Source organism: Mustela nivalis (genome assembly GCF_964662115.1).
Source record: "Mustela nivalis genome assembly, chromosome: 7".
Lineage (NCBI taxonomy): Eukaryota > Metazoa > Chordata > Mammalia > Carnivora > Mustelidae > Mustela > Mustela nivalis.
Window position 1 is genome coordinate 40,633,270 of NC_139026.1, and position 26,129 is coordinate 40,659,398.

The window sequence follows — 26,129 nt, forward strand, 5'->3', positions numbered from 1 at the left end:
GGGTGCTGTATACAACTGATGAATCACTGACCTCTACCTCTGAAACAAATAATACATTGTTAATTTTTAAAAATTAATTATAAAAGTAAAAAGAATACAAAAATACTAATTCAAAGGGATACATGTATCCCAATATTTATAGCAGAATTATCTACAATAGTCAAATTAATGGAAACAGCCCAAGTGTCCACCGAATGATGAATGAATAAAGAAGATGTGGGAGATATATATAATGGAAAGGTGTGTGTGTGTGTGTGTGTGCGCGCATGCGCGTATGTGTGTATATAAATATATATATGTATGGACACACCATATATATATACATACATATAATGGAATATTACTCAGCCATAAAAAAATGAACCCTTGTTTTTTGCAAGAACCTGGATGGAGCTAAAAGTATTATGTTAAGCAAAATAATTCAGTCAGAGAAAGACAAATATCGTATGACTTTACTCACTTGGGGAATTTAAGAAACAAAACAAATGAATATGGGAGAGGAAAGAGAGAGGCAAACCATAAAATAGAATCTTAATTATAAAGAACAAACTGAGGTTGTTGGAGGGGAGGTGGGTGGGGAAATGGTTTAGATGGATGATGGGTATTAAGGAAGGCACTTGCTGTGATGAGCACTGGGTGTTGTATGTAAGTGATGAATCACTAAATTCTGCACCTGAAACTAATATTACACTGTATGTTAATGAACTGGAATTTAAATAAAAACTAAAAAAAGAAAAAGAAAAAGAAGTAAATTTTTAAGATTCTACCTTCTTCTGAAATCCTTTGTTAGCCATCTTTGTCTGAAATGACTCCGTCCTCTTCCCCCAAATTACTGTCTGTCCTTTTACTTATTGTTTAGTCATGCATCTACTTATAACAACTACTTTCATCTGAAACTGTTAACTTAGCATGTTTAATATAATAAGTTTTTATATTTTGAAGCCTTTATGAGATGATGAAAATAAAATTATTTAAAATCAGTGTTTGCATCTTGTGTCATACCCTCTCTGTGCCCAATAAGCACCTGCTGTTTTAACTCAGCTCAGTCACAGCAGGACCCACAAGATTGGAGAGCCAAGGCTGAATCAGGATTCAACATAAAGGATAGTGTGAGAAACAGGTAAGAGAAAAATCATCAGAGAAGGCATTACTAGCAGTCAAGGACACTAAGCAAATGATGGCTGATTTCATTTGCTCATCCTTTTACTCAATAAAAGATTATTGAGTTCCTATGTGGAAGACACATACCTGTTCTGTAGGATACAGGCTGATAAAATCTCTGCCCTTAGGAATTTATAATCCAGCAGTTTCTGACTCCTTCTCCCAGGAAACCTGGGAGAAGAGTACCAGTCATACTGGTCCAGGATCTCAGGACTAAAAGTCCTGATATGGTAGAAATGCAAGGAGCACAAAAACACAAGCAAGGGAAACAAAGGAAAATGAGAAGTTACATTGGCTATCGAGTATGAGAATAGAGTACAAATGCCAATACATGAGACAAAGACAAAGACAAAATCAAAGTAAATGTAATAATGGGGCAAGAATTAAGGACCAAGTCTAGACTAGGATAAAAATTAGAAGGGCTGGGGCGCCTGGGTGGCTGAGTGGGTTAAAGCCTCTGCCTTCAGCTCAGGTTAAGATCCCAGGGTCCTGGGATCGAGCCCCACATCGGGCTCTCTGCTCGGCGGGGAGCCTGCTTCCTCCTCTCTCTCTCTGCCTGTCTCTCTGCCTACTTGTGATCTCTGTCTGTCAAATAAACAAATAAAAATCTTAAAAAAAAAATTAGAAGGGCTTTGGCCATTGTCAGAAACAGGATACCTGTATTTCTCTCTTAATGCATGCACTTCCAATTAGAGTAGGTGGGTACCCAAGGGTTAAGAGCCCAGGGTCAGGCAAAGTGGACAAACAGAGTAAAATACAAGAAATCAAATTAAAACTACTAAGTGCCACAGTCAGATGTCAACTATTATAAGAAGGTACCAGAGGCCATATAATAACATAGCAGTTATGTTATTGTCAATGACAACTCTTGATGTCAGAGTACCTCGGTTCAAATCACACCTACGCGTTATTTGCTATGTGATGTTGGGCAAGACAAGGATATGCCTGTTTTCTCATGTATAAAATAGGGACGGTAATTATACCTGCTTTATAGGTTGTGTTAACAAGGATGAAAGGAGTTAATTCATGTAAAATGTTGAAGAGAGTGCCTAGCACATAGTAAGCTATCTAAAAGTGTTACCTATTATGAGTTAAAGGCATGAATGATCCCTTCCAGATGTAAAGGCCAGAGAAAACTTTGTATAGGAACTGGCATTTTAGTTTACTCTTGAATGATAGGTATAAATGGAAGGCATGCTAAGGGAGTGCAGGGGCAGGGCAAAACAGCCCAAATTATGTTTAGAGAAGAGAGAGAAGGCGAGAAAGGGAGGGGCAGGGAGAAAATGGTTAAAATATAGGGCATATGTCAGAGACTAACAGACATAGAACTGGAAAGGTGAATTTCAGCCAGGTAAGACTAATGTCAGGTGAAGCAGCCCAAACCTTATTCAGAACATAACGCAGAATCACGGTGGGATTCTGAACAGGGGAGGGGTACAGTAAGAACAGTGAGATGAATTTGAACGTATGAGCTGTGAAGACACTGAAAACCATGTGCCCAGGCAAGAAATACAAGTGCCCTGGAAAGATAGGAAGTTGTCAGAAAAGGGTTAGATACAAAAGGCATCACTGAAGCCCCGCAAAGTGTAGAGCTGTAGTAAAGTATCTAGAAAAAAGAAATAAAGCCCATCTGTAAAATACACAATCTATTAACATACCGAAAACATGTCGTATGTATGCTCCACTGTGACAACAGATAATTGGAATCCCTGTTCACGTTGTTTATCTATGCTGATTGTTCATTCCTACGCATATTCCTTGAGAAAGAATTCAAGTTCCTCCAAATATTTTCTCAGCCTGGATCCCCAACCTTATCTCTCTCTAGCCCCAAAAGCATACCCTAGGCTACAGCCAAATTGCATGGTTATTCCCAATCAGTAAAAAAACAAAAACAAACACAAACAAAAAAAACCATTGTAAATCATAAAGCACCATGAAAACTTCAGGATTTATTTATTATTTTCCTATCTTTTGTTTTCTTCATTTTAGGACTTCACTCACCCAGTTTCCCCCCTGCCCCGGAAGAGTCTTTTTATTTCCAACTACCAAATTCCTATCTAAGCTTTGAGGCCCGGCTGAAACTCTGCTTTCCTCGTGAAGCTGTCTTCCGTCTCTCCAGCAGGAAGTGATCTCCCTCCTGTCTGTTCTCTCAGCACTTGATATATGACTCTCCTATCACTATGATTTCATGCAAAATGCAATAAATGTTATCTGTAAACATGTCATAACTAATCTTTTTTTTTTTTTTTTTGAGAGAGAGAGAGAGAGTGGGGGGGTAGGGGTTGAGGGAGAGAGAGATTTTTTTTTTTAAGATTTTATTTATTTATTTGACAGAGAGAGAGAGAGACAGTGAGAGCAGGAACACAAGCAGGGGAGTGGGAAAGGGAGAAGCAGGCTTGCCGCTGAGCAGTGAGCCAGATGTGGGGCTCAATCCCAGGACCCTGGGATCATGATCCGAGCTGAAAGCAGACACTTTACGACTGAGACATTCAGGCACCCTGAGAAAGAGAATCTTAAGCAGGCTCCATGCTGGACATGGAGCCCGACATGGGGCTCGATCTCATGACCCTGAGATGACGACCTGAGCTGAAATCAAGAGCTGGAGGCTTTATCAACTGAGCCCCCAGGTGCACTCAATACTAATCAGTTTTTTTAAATTTTAATAGTGGTGGAGAGTTTACAGACATGTCTCATCTATATATGTACAGAATAAACCAACCCTTTTAACAACTTTTTATTTAAAAAAAAGGGGGGGAAATTATTATTATTCTCATTCTTTCCTGCTGATGAAAGAATAAATGAATTACCCAAGGTCATACCACACCAAGGGTTGAGCTCAGATCAACCCTTTGCTACCACATGTTCTCTCATCCACTAAGCTCCTCTTATACCCTCCCTACATGAACCCTTGCCCCCCACACACCTCTCAGGCAGTCCTCATGATGTGCTAGCCCCATACCAATGAGCAGGATCTCTATTGAGGGCCATCTCAAAGGCAGAGGTCCTATCACCTTTCTTTTTTAGTTTTCAGGTATTCATTACTCCACCTGCCATGGAAGACATTTCTGCTTTCCCAAAACCCTCTGCCTCCAGCCCATTCATTATAGAGCCCCCAGCAGCCAGGACAATCTGATCAGAGTTGCAGTCAGAATGAAGCCTGTCTGTCACCCTGGACACAGGAAACATGGAGGAATCCTGTTTGTCTCCAAAGAGCAGATTGGATCAGACTGCACCAACCACACTGACTTTATACAGTTTTCTTAGTACAATGCTCAGCAATACAACAGATATTCTGCCCCATGTCCATCCAGTGCAGGAAGGACGAGAGAGGAATCCTCAAAATTTTACATGAATCTATAATATTCTGTGACTTTCACCTAGCCATCTTGCTTTTCCCATCACTCAGTTATAATAGTTTTTCATTTTTCATTTGCTAGCTTTTGAGCTAGACCAAAAGGGACAATCTAGCAAAAGGAGAAAATGATTGAGTGGTACAAGACACTAATTCATGAAGTATAACTTCTCTCTGCCAAATCCTTTTTCTTGTCAAATTTTTGCTGGAATCAATAGGTTATTTTTGGAATTGTTAAACATAGTACTGAATCAAGCAAATTATGCTACAAATAATATCACAAGTACTATTCAGAGGAAGAAAATAATAGCTGATTAAGTGCCTACAAGCAGTCTTCCTAGGATAATGTTTTCTAATGAATTATATGACGTGTATATTTAGGAAACGATTTTTCCCTTCAGAGGAATGCTCCTTTATTGATTTAGGAAAAAATCCAAATGATGCCCCCACAAATAGTCAAATTCTTGGTTTTCAAATAAGTGTTTTAATTTAAATAACAAAGGTCAGGGAGAATAATATTCAATAATCTAATATCATATTTTGAGGACTTTTCTCACTCTGATTTTCTTAAATCTTTACAGAAATCCAATGCTTCATTGTATCTTTATCTTAATCTTTATTGCTTTTCTGGTTATAATAATAATGCAAATGACCATAAAAATTCAAATTTCAGAAAAACATTACACAGAAAGCAAAGAATCCTGCAATTAGTCTGAATTGTTACCCTTCTAAAAAGTCTTTAACTATAGTTTCAAATTTTCTCATTCTGTTAACCCTCTCCTGACCTCTTGAGATCAGCCCAGTTCGTCCTTGCATGTTACAGCCCTACCCATTCCAGTGCATGTGCAAACATCCCCCATAATTTTTAAAAATATCCTTTGACCCTTCAGTATCTTTTGGCCTTACAATTGTCTCTCATTTTTTTCTCACCTGAATATCTCATAAGGTTTATTCATATCTCAGGTCACTATGATCTGGTTCTGGTTTCTTTCCCTTCTAGTCAAATAAGCCATGACATTCTAATGTCCAAATATGATAAACACATTTGTTATCTCAGAAATCCTCTCTCTGACTTTAACACTGCTAATCTCTCCTTCCCCAAAATATGCATCTCATTGGTTTGATTACATTTTTCTGTCCTGGTCCTCTTTCTGCTTCTCTGGTAATGCTTACTTGCTATGTTTTGTTTTTCCATCTTCCCCTGCTTGTCATTCTTATGCTGATGCTTTGTCTTTTGTCCATTTTCCTTCTGGCTCTACATGGGTTGTCTCATCTGAGTTATTTAATTGATCTCAAGGCTTTTACAACTACCTATTACAGACTGCTAACTCCCAAACCTTATTAATCTCCAGCCCCTCACAGTATCTTCAGGTTTTATACCCACATATGTAACCTGTGTTCCCCAAAGGCACCTTTTAATTGACATTGTCCAGAGTGAATTCCTCATTGTCTCCCTCTATTACCAATGCAAGACACCCCCTCCTGCTGTCATCCATGTGTCCGCTGTTGACACCATCATCCACCTGCTCACCCAAGCAAGACTCTGGGGCAGTCATTTCTCCCTTTTTTTCATTTCCTTACACACTTAACCATCCAAACATATTTTGAGTCTGTTCTCTTTTTCTCTAATTTAGGCTCTATCCTTTCTCTTATACCATTTCACAACACTAATTTTCTAGATCCTAGTCTTGGCCCCTCAGATACCTTCCATACTGCTTTCAACATAACTTTTTAGAAAATTAAAATCTGATCCTATTATTTCCTGCACTAAATGACCAATGATTCCCCTTAGCTTTCAAATAAAAACCCAAGCTCTTTAGTATGGCATTAAGGTCTTTTATAACATGGCTTCTATAATTTTTCTACTACCATCTCACAATTTATGACCCAACAATGCTAAATTACTTATGATTCCCTGCATACATTATGCTATTGTCTTTATGATTGCTATTCCCTCTTGATTTTCTGTTTATACTCCCTTGCCTTTTAATTCCTACTCATTCATTTCTTTATTTAGGAGAACAAAAATTAAAGTTAGCATTTACTGTTTCAGAGGCTCAAAGGACATGCAGACTGGATTTCTGTTCTGAGTAACAGTTGATTTGACTTCTGCAGAGCAACCTCCTGCTAGGACAGAGGAGAACTAAGAAAAGTAGACAAAATATTTTTAAAGATTTGATTGAAGGCATATGAGAGATTCCAAAACAGTGAGGATTTAAGGGACAAATACCCAAGAAAGAAGGAAAATGTGGAAAGGCAAGCTCAATTTTCCCCTCAAAGCATTTTCTGGCAGGAATATAAGTTAGTACAGCCACTTGAGAAAACTATTTGGGAGTCTCTACTAAAGCTGAACTTCTCATGCCCTGTAACCAAGCAATTCTACCCTTAGGTACCTGCCTCACAGAAATGTGTAGCAAAAGACAAGGAGAAGAATGTGCATAGCAACATATTTGTGATAGTCCCAAATTGGGACTATCTGATATTTCCATCAGATATTAGAATAAATTATTCACATTATCCTTATACAATGGAATGCTATACAGCACTGAAAATTAATGAACTATTGCTACACACAGCAACATGAATGCATTTTCTAAACAAACTAGGCGTGAAAATGTCACATACAAGAGGACATACTATAAGACTTTATTTATAAGAAGTAAAAAAATAGATAAAGTAAACGCATGATGTTAAAAATCCAGATAGTAGTTTTCTTTGTAGAGAAAGATTGGATCATGGTAATATTCTAATACTTAGTACTTAGTACTAAGTACTTTGTACTTAGCTGGAGGTATTCACTATATTATCCAGCTATACATCTGTAATTCATTCGAAGTGTGGTATATATGTTACACTTCAATAAAACAAAATGCCTTCTAAAAAAGGAAAACAGGATGGAGGAAGAGCAAGAGGGCAGAGGAGCAGGAGACCTAAATTTCATCTGGTCCCAGGAATTCAGCTAGATAGTTATCAAACCATTCTGAACACTTACAAGTCAACAGGAGATCGAAGAAAAGAAGAGCAGCAATTCTAGGAACAGAAAATTGACCACTTTCTGGAAGGTGTGATGGGCAGAAAAGTGAATCCGAGAGATATACAGGAAGATAGAATGTGGGGGGAGGGACTGCCTCTCAGCAAGTGAGAAACCAGCAGAGCACAAATTCAGAATTTTTAGAAGTCTGCCCCACAGAAGAATGTTGTTCCAGAGGCTAAGTGGGGGTGGAACACTTGTGGGGACAGTGTGGCTTCAGGGCCAGTGGGATCACAGAAAGATTGGAGGTGCCTGAGTGTGCCAGAGCTCTCAGGTATCAGAGCAGGGAAGCCAGCTGTAGAGACAGAGCTAAGGTGGGGGCTCTCAGCTCAGGGTTACCTTAAACCGTGATCCAAGGCACAGTAGGGCCAATGCTCTTTGAGCATAGACCTGGGGAGACGCCTCACTTCCTCCCCTAGGAGGAGCAGCACAGGAGCACACTGCAAGAACTGGCTGGGTCTAGAGACTCCAAACAGGGCCATGCACCAGGGATAGAACTACTTGGTCACAGGCTGGGTGAGCTCAGAAGGTAGCCAGAGACCAGGGAGATGGGAAGGGCTGACTACTTTTCTCTGAGGTCGAACTGAGGAGCGGGGCCTGAGCTTTCATCTCCTATGGAGCTGGAGATTGGGAGGTCGCCATTTTCATTCCCATCCTCCCAAGGTGTACAGAATGGGCTCAGGGAACAAAAGCTACTGAGAGCAAACCTGAGCAGATTACTTAGCCTGACCCCTGGCAAGGGCAGTGCAACTTCACTCAGGCAAAGACATTTGATCAGAAGATCAGCAAGAATATCCAGCCAAGACCAAGTTCATCAATCAATGAGAACTGCAAAATTCCAGAGCTAGAGGAAAGCAACACGTAGAATGCATGCTTTTTTTCCCCATGATTCTTTAGTCTTTCAAAGTTAAACTTTAAAAATTTTCTTTATTTTTTTTCTTCTTCTATTTTTTAAAAAATTTTACTCTCTCCTATTTTAACCAACATCTTATCTGATCAATACCTTTTTTTTTTTAAGGTTTTATTTATTTATTTGACAGACAGAGATCACAAGTAGGCAGAAAGGCAGGCAGAGAGAGAGAGAGGAAGGGAAGCAGGCTACCCGTGGAGTAGAGAGCCCGATGCGGAGCTCGACCCCAGGACCCTGGGACCATGACCTGAGCTGAAGGGAGAGGCTTTAACCCACTGAGCCATCCAGGCACCCCTGATCAATACCTTCTTAAAATTTTTTTTTAATTTTCATTTTTATAGTCAGATTCTATGCCTTCATTGTATTTAACCTTAGTTTTTATATACATATAAGTTTCTCTTTTCCTAAAATTTGGTATATAGTTTCTTCTACAAGACCAAAATATATCCTAAATCTAGTGTAGGGCTTTCTTCTAGCCTCCCACCTGAAACATTTGCTCAATTTTCTTCTTTTAATTTTCTTTCTTTTATCAATGAACTTCTTAACAATTTCTTTTTAAAAATTTTTTTTAATTTTCTTCTTTAAAGTCATATTCCATCACTTCATCATATTAACCCTTATTTTTGTAAATATATACAAGTTTTTCTTTATTTAAAATTTTGGGAGGAAGTTTCATCTAAAAGACCAAAATATACCCAAAATCAAGTGTGTGACTCTGCTCTGTTCACCAGCCTGATTATATGTATTTTTTCTTTTGTCTCTCTTTACCCACCTAGTTTCAGGTCTCCTCTGACTTGTTTAGTGTATATTTTTCTGGGGTTGTTATTACCCTTTAGCATTTTGTTCTCTCATTCATCTATTCTTCTCTGGACAAAATGACAAGGTAGAAAAACTCACCTCAAAAAAAGAGATCAGGGGCACCTGGGTGGCTCAGTGGGTTAATCCTCTGCCTTTGGCTTAGGTCATGATTTCAGGTCCTGGGATTGAGCCCCACATCGGGCTCCCTGCTCAGCAGGGAGCCTGCTTCCCCCTCTCTCTGCCTGCCTCTCTGCCTACTTGTAATCTCTCTCTCTGTCAAATAAGTAAATAAAATCTTAAAAAAAAAAAATAGAACAAGAGGCAGTACCAACTGCTAGGGACCTAATCAATACAGACATTAGTAAGATGTCAGAACTAGAGTTCAGAATGACAATTATAAAGATACTAACTGGGCTTGAAAAAAGCATAGAAGACACTAGAGAATCCCTTTCTGGAGAAATAAGAGAACTAAAATCTAGCCAAGTTGAAACCAATAAAGCTATAAATGAGGTGCAATCAAAAATGGAGGCTCTTACTGCTATGATAAATGAGGCAAAAGAGAATTAGAGATATAGAAGACCAAACGATGGAGCATAAAGAAGCTGAGAAAACAACTACTGGATCACAAGGGGATAATTCGAGAGATAAATGATACCATAAGGCAAAACAATATTAGAATAATTGGGATCCCAGAAGAAGAAGAAAGAGAGAGAGGGGCAGAAGGCACACTGGAACAAATTATAATAGAGAATTTCCCTAATTTGGCGAAGGAAACAAGCATCAAAATTCAGGAGACAGAGAAAAACCCCCTCAAAATCAAAAATAGGTCCACACCCTGTCATCTTATAGTAAAACTTACAAGTCTCAGTGACAAAGAGAAAATCCTGTATGCAGCTCAGGACAAGAGGTCTGTAACATATAATGGTAGAAATATTAGATTGGCAGAAAACCTATCCACAGAAACCGGGCAGGCCAGAAAGAACTGGCATGATATATTCAGAGCACTAAATGAGAAAAATATGCAGCCAAGAATACTATATCCAACAAGGTTGTCATTGAAAATAGAAGGTGAGAGAAAAAGTTTCCAGGACAAACAAAAATTAAAAGAATGTGCAAACACCAAACCAGCCATACAGGAAATATTGAAAAAGGTCCTCTAAGCAAAGACAGAGCCTAAAAATAATAGCCCAGAAAGGAACAGAGACAATCTACAGTACCAGTCACCTTACACGCAACACAATGGTACTAAATTCCTATCTTTCAATAGTTACCCGGAATGTAAATGGGCTAAATGCCCCAATCAAAAGACAGAGGGTATCAGAATGGATAAAAAAACAAGGCTCATCAAAATGCTATAAGAAGTCTACAACAGTCTACAAGAAACTAAGTTTAGACCCAAAGACACCTCCAGACTGAAAGTGAGAGGGTGGAAAACAACTTATCATGCTAATGGACATCCAAAGAAAGCTGGGGGGGCAAATCTTATATCAGATCAATTAGATTTTAAGCCAAAGACTACAATAAAGGATGAGGAAGGACACTATAGCATACTTAGAGGGTCTGTCCAAAAAAAAGATACAACAATTTTATATATCTATGCACCTAACATGGAAGCAGCCAACTATATAAACCAATTAATAACAAAATCAAAGAAACACATCAAAAATAATAAAATAATAGTAGGGGACTTTAACACCCCCTAACTGAAATGGACAGATCATCCAAGCAGAAGATGAACAAGGAAATAAAGGCTTTAAATGACACACTGGACATCACGGATATATTCAGAACATTCCATTCCAAAGCAACAGAATACATATTCTTCTCTAGTGCGCATGGAATATTCTCCAGTATAGATCATATCCTGAGTCATGAATCAGGTCTCAATTGGTATCAAAAGATTGGGATCATTCCTTGAATATTTTCAGACCACAATACTTTGGAACTAGAATTCAACAACAGGAGGAAAGTTGGAAAGAACGCAAATACATGGAAGCTAAAGAGCATCCTACTAAACAATGAATGGGTCAATGAGGAAATTAAAGAATTGAAAAAAATCATGGAAACAAATGAAAATTAAAACACAACTGTTCAAAATCTTTAGGACACAGCAAAGGCAGTCCTGAGAGGAATGTGTATAGCAATACAAGCCTTTCTCAAGGAACAAGAAAGGTCTCAAGTACACAACCTAACCTTACACCTAAAGGAGTTGCAGAAAAAACAGCAAAGAAAGCCTAAACCCTGCAGGAGAGGAGAAATCATAAAGATCAGAGCAGAAATCAATGACATAGGAGCCAAAAGAACAACAGAACAAATCAACAAACCCAGGAGCTGGTTCTTTGAAAGAATTAATAAGATTGATAAACCCCTGGCCAGAGTTATCCAAAAGAAAAGAGAAAGGACCTAAATTAATAAAATCATGAATGATACAGGAGAGATCACAACCAACACCAAAGAAATACAAACCACTATAAGAACATGTTATAAGTAACTATATACGAGCATATTTGACAATATGGGAAAAATGGAAGCATTCCTAGAGACATATAAACTACCAGAACTGAACCAGGAAGAAATAGAAAACCTGAAGAGACCCATAACCAGTAAGGATATTGAAACAGTCATCAAAAATCTTCCAAAAAACAAGAGCCCAAAGCCAGACAGTTTCCCAGGGAAATTCTAGTAAACATTTAAAGAAGAAATAATACCTATTCTCCTGAAACTGTTCCAAAAACTAGAAATGGAAGGAAAACTGCCAAACTAATTTTTTGAAGTCAGCATTACCTGGATTCCAAAACCAGACAAAGACCTCAGCAAAAAGGAGAATTACAGACCAATATCCCTCATGAACTCTGTTGCAAAAATTCTCACCAAAATACTAGGTAGGATCCAACAGTACATTAAAAGCATTATTTACCAAGACCAAGTAGGATTTATTCCTGGGCTGCAAGATTGGTTCAACATCAGTAAATCAATCAATGTGATACATTAATAAAAGAAAGAACAAGAACCATAAGATACTCTCAATAGATGCAGAAAAAAAAAATTTGACAAAGTACAGCATGCTTTCTTGATTAAAACTGTTCACAATTAGGGACAGAGGGTACATACCTCAATATCATAAAAGCCATCTATGAAAAACCCACAGCCAATATCATTCTCAATGGGGAAAAATTGAAAGCTTCCCCACTAAGGTCAGGAACACGGCAGGGCTGTCCACTAGACACACTAGTGGTGACAGCACTGTTATTCACATAGTACTAGAATTCTTAGCCTCAGCAATCAGACAACAAAAAGAAATTACAGGCAGCTGAATCAGCAAAGAAGAAGTCAACCTCTTACTCTTTGCTGATGATATGATATATGGAAAACCCAAAAGACTCATTCCCAAACTGCCAGAACTCATACAGGAATTCAGTAAAGTGTCAGGATATAAAATCAATGCACAGAAATCAGTTGTATTTCTATACACCAAAAACAAGATAGAAGAAAGAAATTAAGGAGTCCACCCATTTATAACTGCACCCAAAATGATAAGATTCATAGGAGTAAACCTAACCTAAGAGGCAAAGAATCTGTACTCAGAAAGCATACAGTACTCATGAAAGAAATGGAGGAAGACACAAAGAAATAGAAAAGAACTTCCCATGATCATGGATTAGAAGAACAAATATTGTGAAAATGTCTATGCTACCTAAAGCAGTCTACACATTTAATGGAATCCCTATCAAAATATCAATTTTTCTCAAAGAACTGGAACAAATAATCCTAAAATGTATATAGAACCAGAAAAGACCCCAAATAGCCAGAGGAATGTTGAAAGAGAAAATCAAACTTGGTGGCATCACAATTCCAGACTTCAAGTTCTATTACACAGCTGTCATCATCAAGACAGTATGGTACTCACACAAAAACAGACACATGGATCAATGGAACAGAATAGATAGCACACAAATGGACCCTCAATTCCATGGTCAACTAATCTTCGACAAAGCAGGAAAGAATGTCCAATGGAAAAAAGATAGTCTCTTCAACAAATGGTTTTGAGGAAACTGGACAGCCACATGCAGAAGAATGAAACTGGACCATTTCCTTACACCACAGAAGAATGAAACTGGACCATTTCCTTATATACCACACACAAAAATAGACTCAGAATGGATGAAAGACATCAATGTGAGACAGAAATCCATCGACAGCAACCTCTTTGATCTCAGCCACATCAACTTCTTCCTAGAAACCTTGCCAAAGGCAAGGGAAGCAAGGGCAAAAATGAACTACTGGGACTTCCTCAAGATCAAAAGCTTTTGCACAGCAAAAGAAACAGTCAACAAAACCAAAAGACATCTGACAGAATGGGAGAAGATATTCGCAAATGACATCTCAAATAAAGGGCTAGTATCCACAATCTATAAGGAACTTATCAAATCAATACCCAAAGAACAAATAATCCAATCAAGAAATTGGCAGAGGGCATGAACACACGTTTAGGCAAAGAAGACATCCAGATGGCCAAGACACACATGAAAAAGTGCTCAATATCACTCGGCATCAGGAAAATACAAATCAAAACCACAGTGAGATGTCACCTTGCACCAGTCAGTACGTCTAAAATCAATAAGTAAGGAAATGACAGGTAGTGGCAAGGATGTAGAGAAAGGGGAACCCTCCTACACTATTGATGGAAATGCAAGCTGGTGCAACCACTCTGGAAAACAGTATGGAGGGTCCTCAAAAAGTTGAAAATAGAGCTACCCTATGCTCTATTTGAGCTCTACTGAGCAATTGTACCACTGGGTATTTACCCTAATGATACAAATGTAGTGAACTGAAGGGGTATGTGCACTCCAATGTTTATAGAAGCAATATCCACAATAGCCAAACTATGGAAAGAACCTCGATGTTTATCAACAGATGAATGGATAAAGAAGATATGGTACATATAGATATAATGGAATATTATGCAGCCATCAAAAAAACAAAATCTTGCCATTTGCAACAAAGTGGATAAAACCCTCTCATAGAGGGTTTTATGCTAAGCGAAATAAGTCAGTAAGAGAAAGACAATTATCATATGATCTCACTGATATGAGAAATCTGAGAAACAAAATAGAGGATCATAGGGGAAGGGAAGGGAAAATGAAACATTAGGAAACGAGAGAGGGAGACAAAACTTAAGAGACTCTTAATCTCAGGAAACAAACAGAATTGCTGGAGGGGTGAGAGATGGAAGGGATACAGCGGCTGGGTGATGGACATTGGGGAGGGTATGTGCTATGGGGAGTGCTGTAAATTGTGTTAGACCGTTGAATCCTGACATGTACCCCTGAAACAAATAATACATTATATTTTAATTTTTTAAAAAAGGAAAACAGGATACCTGTATCTAAATAGAAAATAGTATTATGTACAATTGAAATGGGGATAGAAATATAAAGCTATGTTTTAGAGAAGCAATTTTGAGAAATTGTGTATCTCAGCATATACGCCTTAAAACCTATTACAAAAAAATTACTGGAGAACTATCAACCAGAGTAAGTGTCCAAGTCATACATATTATACATATTACTACCACAAAGAACTCAGGCAAAAATTTTATTCAAACACAAATAGAAAGCTCCTCTTTCCATAATATATGATTTGTTTTTCAAAGAAAACTAAAATAAAAAATGGTTCTCAATTTCTCAATTTTTTCCAGCTGATATCAACTGGGAGTTGTGATTCAATTTATTTGTTTTAGCATCTGGTGAATGGTTAGGATGGAGGCTGCTAGAAGGCTTTGCTGGACTTTGTAATAGATAACTCTGTCTCTTTACAGAATGCTTCACTGTGTGTGTACTTGGAAGGCACTCTAGGTTTTTCACCTTCATATTCTGATCCAGAGAGGACTACATAGACAATTCTGTATTTTTCAAAGTACCAGAAAAGATTTCAACAGCTTCCAAGTCTTGGAGATCAGGAAAGAGTACATTGAAAGACCTTTGTTGAAAACCCAAAAGACTCCACTCCAAAACTGCTAGAACTTATACAGGAATTCAGTAAAGTGTCAGGATATAAAATCAATGCACAGAAATCAGTTGCATTTCTCTACGCCAACAGCAAGACAGAAGAAAGAGATATTAAGGAGTCAATCCCATTTACAATTGCATCCAAAACCATAAGATACCTAGGAATAAACCTAACCAAAGAGACACAGAATCTATACTCAGAAAACTATAAAGTACTCATGAAAGAAATTGAGGAAGACACAAAGAAATGGAAAAATGTTCCATGCTCCTGGATTGGAAGAATAAATATTGTGAAAATGTCTATGCTACCTAAAGCAATCTACACATTTAATGCAATTCCTATCAAAGTACCATCCATCTTTTTCAAAGAAATGGAACAAATAATGCTAAAATTTATATGGAACCAGAAAAGACCTCGAATAGCCAAAGGGATATTGAAAAAGAAAGCCAACGTTGGTGGCATCACAATTCCGGACTTCAAGCTCTATTACAAAGCTGTCATCATCAAGACAGCATGGTACTGGCACAAAAACAGACACATAGATCAATGGAACAGAATAGAGAGCCCAGAAATAGACCCTCAAATCTATGGTCAACTCATCTTCGACAAAGCAGGAAAGAATGTCCAATGGAAAAAAGACAGCCTCTTCAATAAATGGTGCTGGGAAAATTGGACAGCCACATGCAGAAAAATGAAATTGGACCATTTCCTTACACCACACACAAAAATAGACTCAAAATGGATGAAGGACCTCAATGTGCGAAAGGAATCCATCAAAATCCTTGAGAACACAGGCAGCAACCTCTTCGACCTCTGCCGCAGCAACATCTTCCTAGGAACAACGCAAAAGGCAAGGGAAGCAAGGGAAAAAATGAACTACTGGGATTTCATCAAGATCAAAAGCTTTTGCACAGCAAAGGAAACAGTTAACAAAATCAAAAGACAACTGACAGAATGGGAGAAGATATTTGCAAACGACATATCAGATAAAGGACTAGTGTCCAGAATCTATAAAGAACTTAGCAAACTCAACACCCAAAGAACAAATAATCCAATCAAGAAATGGGCAGAGGACATGAACAGACATTTCTGCAAAGAAGACATCCAGATGGCCAACAGACACATGAAAAAGTGCTCCACATCACTCGGCATCAGGGAAATACAAATCAAAACCACAATGAGATATCACCTCACGCCAGTCAGAATGGCTAAAATCAACAAGTCAGGAAATGACAGATGCTGGCGAGGATGTGGAGAAAGGGGAACCCTCCTACACTGTTGGTGGGAATGCAAGCTGGTGCAGCCACACTGGAAAACAGCATGGAGGTTCCTCAGAATGTTGAAAATAGAACTGCCCTATGACCCAGCAATTGCACTATTGGGTATTTACCCTAAAGATACAAATGTAGTGATCCAAAGGGGCACATGCACCCGAATGTTTATAGCAGCAATGTCCACAATAGCCAAACTATGGAAAGAACCTAGATGTCCATCCACAGATGAATGGATCAAGAAGATGTGGTATATATACACAATGGAATACTATGCAGCCATCAAAAGAAATGAAATCTTGCCATTTGCGACAACATGGATGGAACTAGAGCGTATCATGCTTAGCGAAATAAGTCAAGCAGAGAAAGACAACTATCATATGATCTCCCTGATATGAGGAAGTGGTGATGCAACATGGAGGCTTAAGTGGGTAGAGGAAGAATAAATGAAACAAGATGGGATTGGGAGGGAGACTAACCATAAGTGACTCTTAATCTCACAAAACAAACTGAGGGTTGCTGGGGGGAGGGGGTTTGGGAGAAGGGGGTGGGATTATGGACATTGGGGAGGGTATGTGCTTTGGTGAGTGCTGTGAAGTGTGTGATCCTGGTGATTCACAGACCTGTACCCCTGGGGATAAAAATATATGTTTATAAAAAATAAAAAGTTAAAAAAAATAAAAATAAAAAAAAAATAAAATAAAAGGAATAAAAAAAAATAAAAGGAATATAAAAAAAAAAAGAAAGACCTTTGTTTAAAAAAAATAGAAACTAGATCTATTTTCAATGCTAGATCTGTGCATTTAGATGTTTAAAAATGGTATGCAAATGAGCCACTTTCAGCTTGCGGTCCAGCAGGAATAGCAGAAATGATGGGAGTTGAGTAGATATAGAATTGGGAATCCACTTTCTGGCTACTTGTTGCCTCCACCTGTAGTTCAACAGTGCAGCTGCCAGTTACTCCTATTTCTGACCACCAAGCTTCCTTACACCCATGTACTGCACAGGTTTCCTAGGTAGCCATGGCAGGGTGGCCTCACCAGTAGCAATAAGCAGAGAGCCCATCGGTGCTTTTCTTCCCCAAAAGGAGCAAGCTCCCCACTCTCTCACCTTGAACAATCAAAATCTAACATACTTATTGATAAATCCATAGATACAATCTCCCTGACCACACAGAAATCTGAGCCTAGATAAGAACTTAGATTTTTAAAGTTCTTTACTCTATAATTCTGGCAAATGGGACTTTGCTTTTCCCCCCCAGATATAAGTTTCTACTTTAGTAAACTACTTAAATCCACTCTGGCTTACTCCTGTCAGTGTCTCCCAGAACCAACATCTAGACCTTATCTTCTTTCAGGTGTTACTAAAACATTTCCCTGAAATGAATGGCTCTCTGGCTACCTATCTGCCAGATCACCTAGAATTCAAGTGAGTTGTACATTTTCCACTACTATGTTTCATCTATCAGTTCAGAATGTCTGTCATCCTGGATTTGATTCCCACTCCCACCTTTATATTAAAGGCTTTCTGTTACAAAGACTATAATTAGGAATAGAGGACTTACCCCAACCTCTGGTAATTGCATCTAATGTTTCTATGATGGACAGACACTAAGATGGCTCCAAATTAGCCCTGTCTCCTATATTCATAACTTTGTATAGTTCCCTCCCTTTGGTGTGAGTGGAAAGTGTGACTTGCTTCCAACCAGCAGTATTCAAAAAAGGGGGCGCTCTGTCATGTCTATGATTTTATTACCCAAGAGTGTAACTTCCATCTTGCTAGGAGACTCTATCCCTTGTTAGCTTTGATGAAGCAGGCTTCCAAATGGAGAGGCCCACATAGCAAGGAACCAAGGGCAGCCTCCAGCAACTAGTCAACTAGGAATTGGAACCTTCAGTCCAACAGCCCACAAAGAACTTAATCCTGGCAACCAATAATCATGTAAATTTGGAAGAGGATCCTTCTTCAATCTAGCTTCAGATTAGACCCCATCCCTGGCCAAAAATCTTGATAGCAGCCTTGTGAGAGAACCTGAAAAAAAAAAACAAACCAGCTAAGCCATGCCTAGACTCCTGATATATGTTTTTTGAAGCCACTAAGACAATAGATGTATGTTTTTTTAAGCCATTAAGTTTGTTGTAACTTGTTACATAGCAATATCTGCTACACTCTAAAAAGGTCATTAAAATTAAGGGGATTTGTCCTAGAGCAGTCCCAAATTATATTTTTAATAATAAGCCCCAACTTGGTAGGTTTTTAAATGTGAGGAAAGTATAACATATTTATAGAAATCAATTTTAATGCTATTAAATTATGCCATTTTTGAGTGTCTGAGGTGAGCTGATGAACAGTGCATTTCTAAACTTTTTTTTATTCCAATTGGCAGAGACATTGTACATTTTCATAACCTGTGGCAGACAATATTTTCCAAAGATGGCTGCAACAATATCCTCCATCCTATGTGCTCTCATGCAATGTGACCTCCCCACTCTTCCATTAAAGACAGAGTCTAGTTCCCTCCTCTTGGGTCAGACTTTGTGACATGTTTATAATCAATAAATGTGCAGAAGTATAGCTTCAGGATTTCTGAGGTTAGGTCAGTTAAAACCATGCATCTTTTGCCTGTTCTCTTTGCAGTTTTCCTTTAGGGCACTTCCTTTCAGCTTGTTCCTTCCCAGAACCCAGCTACCATGTTGTGAGAAGCCAAAGCCAAGTGAAGAGGGCATGCCTAGAAGCTCCAAATGACAGGGTAGCCTTTGAGTCTGATACCAGACCCATTAGTGAAGAAGTCTCCTTATGGTTTCCCAACTTTTTGGATCATGCCAATCATGTGAGTCTTCCCCTATATCTAAATTTCTAGATATAGGGGAGCAGAGACAAACTGTGATGGTCAATTTTATATGTCAAACTTGGCTAGGCTATAGTACGCAGTTATTCAATCCAATACAAACTGAGGTGTTGTTATGAAGGTAATTCTGTAGTCATGATTAACATCTACAATCAGTTGGCTTTATGTAAAAAGACATTATCTGGGGTAAACTATGTTAGCCTGATCCAACCAGTTGAAAGGCTTTAAGAACAGAACTGACTGCCCTGAGGAAGAAGAAATTCCACCTGTGGACTGCAATGGCAGTCCCTTGTCCAAGATTTTCAAGCCTGCCCTTCTTGAGATCCTGCCCTGAAGATTTCAGACTAGCCTAAGTAACCCTCCCAATCATGTAAGCCACATTCTTTGCAGTAAGTTTCTTAATACATATATATCCTGCTGGTGCTGTTTCTTTGGTGGAGTTCTGATACATAATCCATCTGGCTATGCCCTGTCTAAATTCTTTACCCATAAGAAACATAACTTAATAAAATGGTTGCTTTTTTTATACCACTAAGATTTAATTATTTTTTTATGCAGCAACAGACATAAGAACTCTTCTTGTTATTTAGCCAACTTCTATAGAATTTTCTAAATCACAAGAAAACACTGATTGTATGTACGTTGCAGCTCTCTCACACATTACACAAAATACAGAGAAAGTAGACTCCTGTTCTCAAATCTGAACACATTATCATTCATTACATCATTGAGATTGAAATGTAAGACACCTTTCTATCTTTAAGACTATATTAAAAATATACAAGACAAAAAATATTCTTAGAAAACACAATTAGATCTGTAACCTCGATTTTGCCTTGTTATATCAATGTGGCAGTCACATAAATAATAATAATATAACATTAATGATGATGAACAGTATTTCTTTTTTTTTATGATTTTTTTATTTATTACTTTGACAGACAGAGATGACCAGTAGACAGAGAGGCAGGCAGCGAGAGAGAGGGGGGGGGGGGGAAGCAGGCTCCCTGCTGAGCAGAGAGCCCAATGCGGGGCTTGATCCCAGGACCCCCGGATCATGACTTGAGCCGAAGGCAGAGGCTTAACCCACTGAGCCACCCAGGCACCCCATGAACAGTATTTCTTTAGCTATAGTTCTACCTTGTATTACAGAACTATTCTCTAAAACCTTCCCTTCCATATCACCCAATTTTTCTGAGAATGCCTTATTTAAGGTTTCAATCAAATGAGTATAAACATGTTTTTTTCCCCCACCACTCATCAGCACCCTTTTGAGGGCGTACCCTAGCATACCGCCAGCACCTGCTGTCCATGGTGCTGATTTCTGTGCCAGCAGCACTGCCTCTTAATGACACAAAGCACTGACTCATGCCACTGATGAATCCATTGAGCCCAGAGACCAAAGCGAGACTCACACTTGGATTTTGCCAGGTGCTGCCATGAAAGGCTATGAGGGTTCCCATGGTGTTAAGGGCAGGGTGTGGCTAAAACGTAAAGTGTTACTAATGTATCAGTGCCCTAAATGTATCAAAGTATCATTTTCTCTATACCCACCTTATTCATCCCTCAATTTTTTTTGTATCATGCTCTTTGTTTAATAATGCAGTGCTGCTTACTCTTTCTCTCTTTTAAGATTTTATTCATTTATTTGACAGACAGAGATCACAAGTAGGCAGAGAGAGAGAGGGAAGGAGACTCCCTGCTGAGCAGAGAGCCCAATGTGGGGCTCCATTGCAAGACCCTGGGATTATGACCTGAGTTGAAGGCAGAGGCTTTAACACCCTGGGCCATCCAGACTCCTCTTGCTTACTCTCTTGACATAGAAATTACTGTTTTTTTGGTATGTGTCTGAAAATGGATTTTTCATTTTTATCTTTGGCCCCTGATTTCCTAGAGATAAATGGATAAGCATCACACTGAAAAGCAAATTGCAAAAGCAGACAGCATGCTATACTCAAAATTGGTCCTCATTTCTGATTACCAAGCTTGCTTGTTAATTCTTTTTCCTCTTAGAATAAGCTCATTCCCTCATTTTTTTTTTTTTTAGAACTTCTTTCAAACAGATTCTGAGTGAACCTGCCCTGATATGTTTAATTCTAAGGTGAATAGTACTAATGCTTTAGCTGGAAATGCCTGTTTCCACATTTCTTTAAGACTTTAGTTTAGCTGAAGGAAAGTTTTGAGTTCTTGTTTCATTTTGACAAGCAAAAAAACCTAGAACCCCAGTTTTAATTAATACATCTTATTTGGGTGTGTTGGCTTATTTGGAGTTACTGATTCTTATCTTGCAAAGAGTATAGTAGTTAAGGGATGGGCTTTGGAAAAAGACTGTCTGAGTTCTTCCCCACTCTGCCAATTGCTGGCTGTGAGACCTTGGAAAAGTTACTTAATCACTGTCTATGCCTCAGTGTTCCTGGCTGTAAATTGAGGATATTGATAGTGCACACCCCCACAGGATTTTAGTGGAAATTAGTTTGCATTAATAAGTAGCACTGGGAAAAAATGGTGATTGGCATATAGAAAGCACTATATATGGATGTTAATATGATTTTTTTTAATCTTTAAATTCAATGTAATTACATACACTGTATTATTAGTTTCAGAGGTAGAATTTAGTGATTCATCAGTCTCATACCACACCCAGTGCTCATTACTTCAAGTGCCCTCCTTAATGTCCATCACCCAATTACCCCGTTAATATTATTTAACAATTGCTTAGCTGCTGTAACTTTACCAGTCACCCAGACAAAGGGCTCCTCATTTAGTGACACTAGATGAGTAAGAATTGATGTGATCTGGGAATGTGCCAACACTCTTACTTATTTTAACACCTCTGTGCGTTCTGCACAAAGGGAAGGGAGACACATAGAGGAAATTGTGAAAATGTTTGTACTTATCTGTAATAAGGCATTAAACTAGTACATGTCACAATTAGAAGAGTGTTTTGCTTGGGAGACAGTTTACAAGCAAATGTGTTTTATTAGCATAGAAATATCTTTACTATGTAAATATAGCCATGCATTTTCATCAGCAGCTGGCATAGTTATATGACGCTAATACATAGGATATATATGTAGCCAACATGTGAGCAAAAAAACCTAGAACCCCAGTTTTAATTAATACATCTTATTTGGGTGTGTTGGCTTATTTGGAGTTACTGATTCTTATCTTGCAAAGAGTATAGTAGTTAAGGGATGGGCTTTGGAAAAAGACTGTCTGAGTTCTAGTGTCAGACTACATTACTTAATTATAGTTCATTGACATAAATGTCAGAATGATTCTTATTTTGATGAAGAGGAATATCTCCAACAAAGACAATCTCTATTCACTGCTGATTTGTATATATGAATTATCTTAATGAATTAACAAAACAAAAAAGGTATAAATGAAAACTCGGATTCTTGCACACACACACGCACACACACCACATATACAAATATTCATAGAAGCTTTATTTCTATAGTCAAAAACTGGAAACAACCAAGTTCTCTTTCAGTGACTGAAAAGGTAAACACACTTGGGCACATTCAAATCATTAAACGCTACTCAGCAATAAAAAGGAATGAACTATTGATACATGCAAAAACTTGGATGACTCTCAAGAGAACTGTGTTGAGTGAGAAATAGTCAATCTCAAAAGATTATATATGATATGATTCCAATTATATACATCTCTTGAAATGAGAAAATTCTAGAGATGGAGAATGGATTAGTAGTTACCAAAGGTTAAAGGAAGGAGTTTAAGTGGATGTAGCTACAAAATGGTAGCACAAGGAATCTCTGAGATTAAACTGCTTTGTCTCTTGGCTGTGCTGGTTTCAGACGCATTTACATATAGGATAAAATTGCATGGAATGAAGTACACACATATACAAAGGAGTGCATGTAAAGCGTACAGCAAAATATGAATAAGCTCAATGGATTTTATCAGTAGCAATCTCCTACTTGTGATATTGCCTTACAATTACAGAACACGTTACCATTAGAAGCAACAGGGTCAAAGGCATACAGGATCGCTATTACTTCTTACAATTACATGTGAATCTATAATTATTTCAGAATAAAAGTTTTACAAAAAATGGAGCACTTAAGAACTTTCATAAGGTATTATATAAAATAGCAATTTTTTAAAGATTTATTTATTGTAAGATTTTATCCATTTATTTGTCATAGAGATAGAAAGAGAACAAGCAAGGGGAGTGGCAGGCCCAGGGAGAAGCAGGCTCCCCATTGAGCAATGAGCTGATGTGGGACTTGATTCCAGGACCCTGAGCCAAAGGCAGATGCCTAACCCATGGGCCATCCAGGCGTTGTATTTATTTTAGAGAGAGGGAGAGCACGAGCACGTGCATGCATGAATGGGGGGAGGGGCAGAGTGAGGGGGAGACAAGCAGACTCCCACTGAGTGAAGAGCCTGATGCAGGGCTTGATCCCAGGACCCTGAGATCATGACCTGAGCCAAAACCCAGAGTCAGATACTTAACCAACTGAGCCACATGGGTGTCCCTAAAATACCAATTTAAAAATGAAAAATCTAAATCTAAAAGTAATATGATTTAATTACCAGAAATTTACAATATCAGTTATTTTTAAAGGAGCAATTACATGATTCTGCTTCAATAAATATTTATTGACAGTCTACCAAGCTCCAGGCACAACAGCAGGCTTTTCAGAAAAGAAAATACTACTTGACCTTCAAGGATACTCTTGTGGTAGGTACTATAGTACCTACAATGAAGAAACAGATGGAGTAATGTTAAGAAACTTTCCCAAAGCCCCACAGTGAGTATATAGCAGGTATGGCACTTGTGCCCAGCCCAGTGCTTTTTCTATCACTAAATCAGATCACCCTCTGTCATACAGAAATGTCCTAACACTACAAAACAACAGCTATTTAGAATGAATTTAGGAACTTGCATGGTACATTTTGTCTTTAGTTTTTTATCATGAGAAAGGGGGTAACTAATAGCCTACAATCCCTAAATTTTTTAAACTTGTTTAAATTCAATCAATTCACATAAAGTGTATTATGAGTTTCAGAGTCAGAGTTCAATGATTCATCAGTCTTATACAACATCCAGTGCTCATGACATCCCATGTCCTCCTTTAATGTCCATCACCTGGTTACCCTATCCCCCCAGGACCCTCCCTTCAAGCAACCCTCATTTTGTTTCCTATGCACAGTCCTTAAATTTTACTTTACTTTTCTGCTGTCCTCATCCACAAGAAAAACCTGATCACTCCCCTCCCCACATCTACAAAGAGCATCCCGGTTCTTTTCCTACACTCATTCGATTAAAATACCACTAAATCCTCTTGGCCTACCCTAACCACTGAGCTGCTGAAGATAGGAAAACAGTAAGTTTTCTTCAAGTAAAGAGGAAGACTGTCCCTCAGGGAGCTTTATAGGCCAATCTATTTATACATATTTTTAAAGATTTTATGTATTTACTCGACAGAGAAAGAGATCACAAGTAGGCAGAGAGTCAGAGGGGGGGGGGTAGGGGAAGCAGGCTCCTTGCTGAGCAGAAAGCCCAATGCAGGGCTCTATCCCAGGACCCTGAAATCATGCATGACCTGAGCCGAAGGCAGAGGCTTAACCCACTGAGCCATCCACGCACCCCATTTATATTTCAAGTCTGGATCTGATTTCCTGAGTCTAAAATTGCAACTTATGTATCTTATTCTTTCAGTGTTTGCTACATTTGACTTGAGTTTTTTTCCTTAAATTTGCCATTTCCCTCAAAATGCAATAGCATGTATTGTTTAATATTAATATTTTCCCAAGATATTACTTCCTGTAAAAAGAGGGAATCCATTATCTCAATTTTTTTCAAGGTTGCCTTTGAAATATATTACATTATGCTGAACCAGAACATAATTTCTATAAATAGCTTTTGTTTATATATCAACCAACCCCACAAAAAGTATAGACCTTTCCAGAGGCAGTCTCAAAACAACACAGAGGGGTAAGTATTATCATTATTCCCAGCCTTCCCCCAAGTCAATAAAGGCCCCTCAGTCTACCAGTGACTCAAACCAGGAACCCGGGAGTTATTCTGGACATTTCTTTTTCCTCCATCCCCACAGTCCATTTATTAATGACATTTGTCCATTCTGCATCTGTAATACAGGCTGGTTCTTTCCGCTCTGTCCATTTGCATCATCAACCCCAAAGGAAATTCCACCACCATCAATGTCTAGGGGACAATTATTAAGTCTTCTAACTGATCTTCTTTCTTCCTCTAATTTCCCTTCCATTCTCCACACAGAGGCCTGAAAGCTCATGTCACTCATCTAAATCTGCTCAGTGGCTTCCCATGTCACTCAAAATCAAATCCAATGCCCTGAACATCCCTGAGATTTGAAGGTCCCTACACTGATCTCAGCTTCTCAAACTCAGCCCGATGTATGCCCGGCCACTCTCCTCTTATTTCTTTGGATATGACCACATCACCTTCCTCTAGGTTCCTCAAACTTGCCACCTTCTTCCTCACCAGGCTCTTAATAGCGTTGTTTCCTTGTCCAGGAACAGCCTTTCCCCTTTCTTCCCTCAAAACTGGCCATCTCCTCATCAACCTTCAAGTCTTGGTTCAAATGTCACTTTCTCAGAGTGTCTTTTGTCACCAGCAAACTTAAAAATGGTCTGCCATCAGCCCTTCGGTTCTCCCTCACAGCAATCCATTATTTTCCCTTAAAAACCTTCGTAATCTGAAACTATATTCATATTTGGGTTTACTATTTTCTCT

The 26,129-nt window shown here is 38.5% G+C and overlaps 1 protein-coding gene across 6 annotated transcripts in view; it reads right to left on the bottom strand.

Moving 5' to 3' along the window:
* Positions 1-26,129, bottom strand: part of LOC309869393 (uncharacterized protein) — a 138,774-nt gene that overhangs the window by 60,620 nt on the left and 52,025 nt on the right. For 3 of the 6 annotated variants that reach the window (XM_082740407.1, XM_082740406.1, XM_082740405.1), the window contains one exon: positions 18,267-18,563. The exons of 2 other annotated variants lie outside the window; for them this stretch is intronic. In XM_082740407.1, coding sequence (XP_082596533.1) covers positions 18,498-18,563 — 66 coding nt within the window. In that variant the 3' untranslated portion in view covers positions 18,267-18,497. Of the gene's footprint in view, positions 1-14,828; positions 15,232-17,281; positions 18,564-26,129 lie in introns of those variants that run through there. One more of the 6 variants, XR_014314150.1, reaches the window with a different exon arrangement.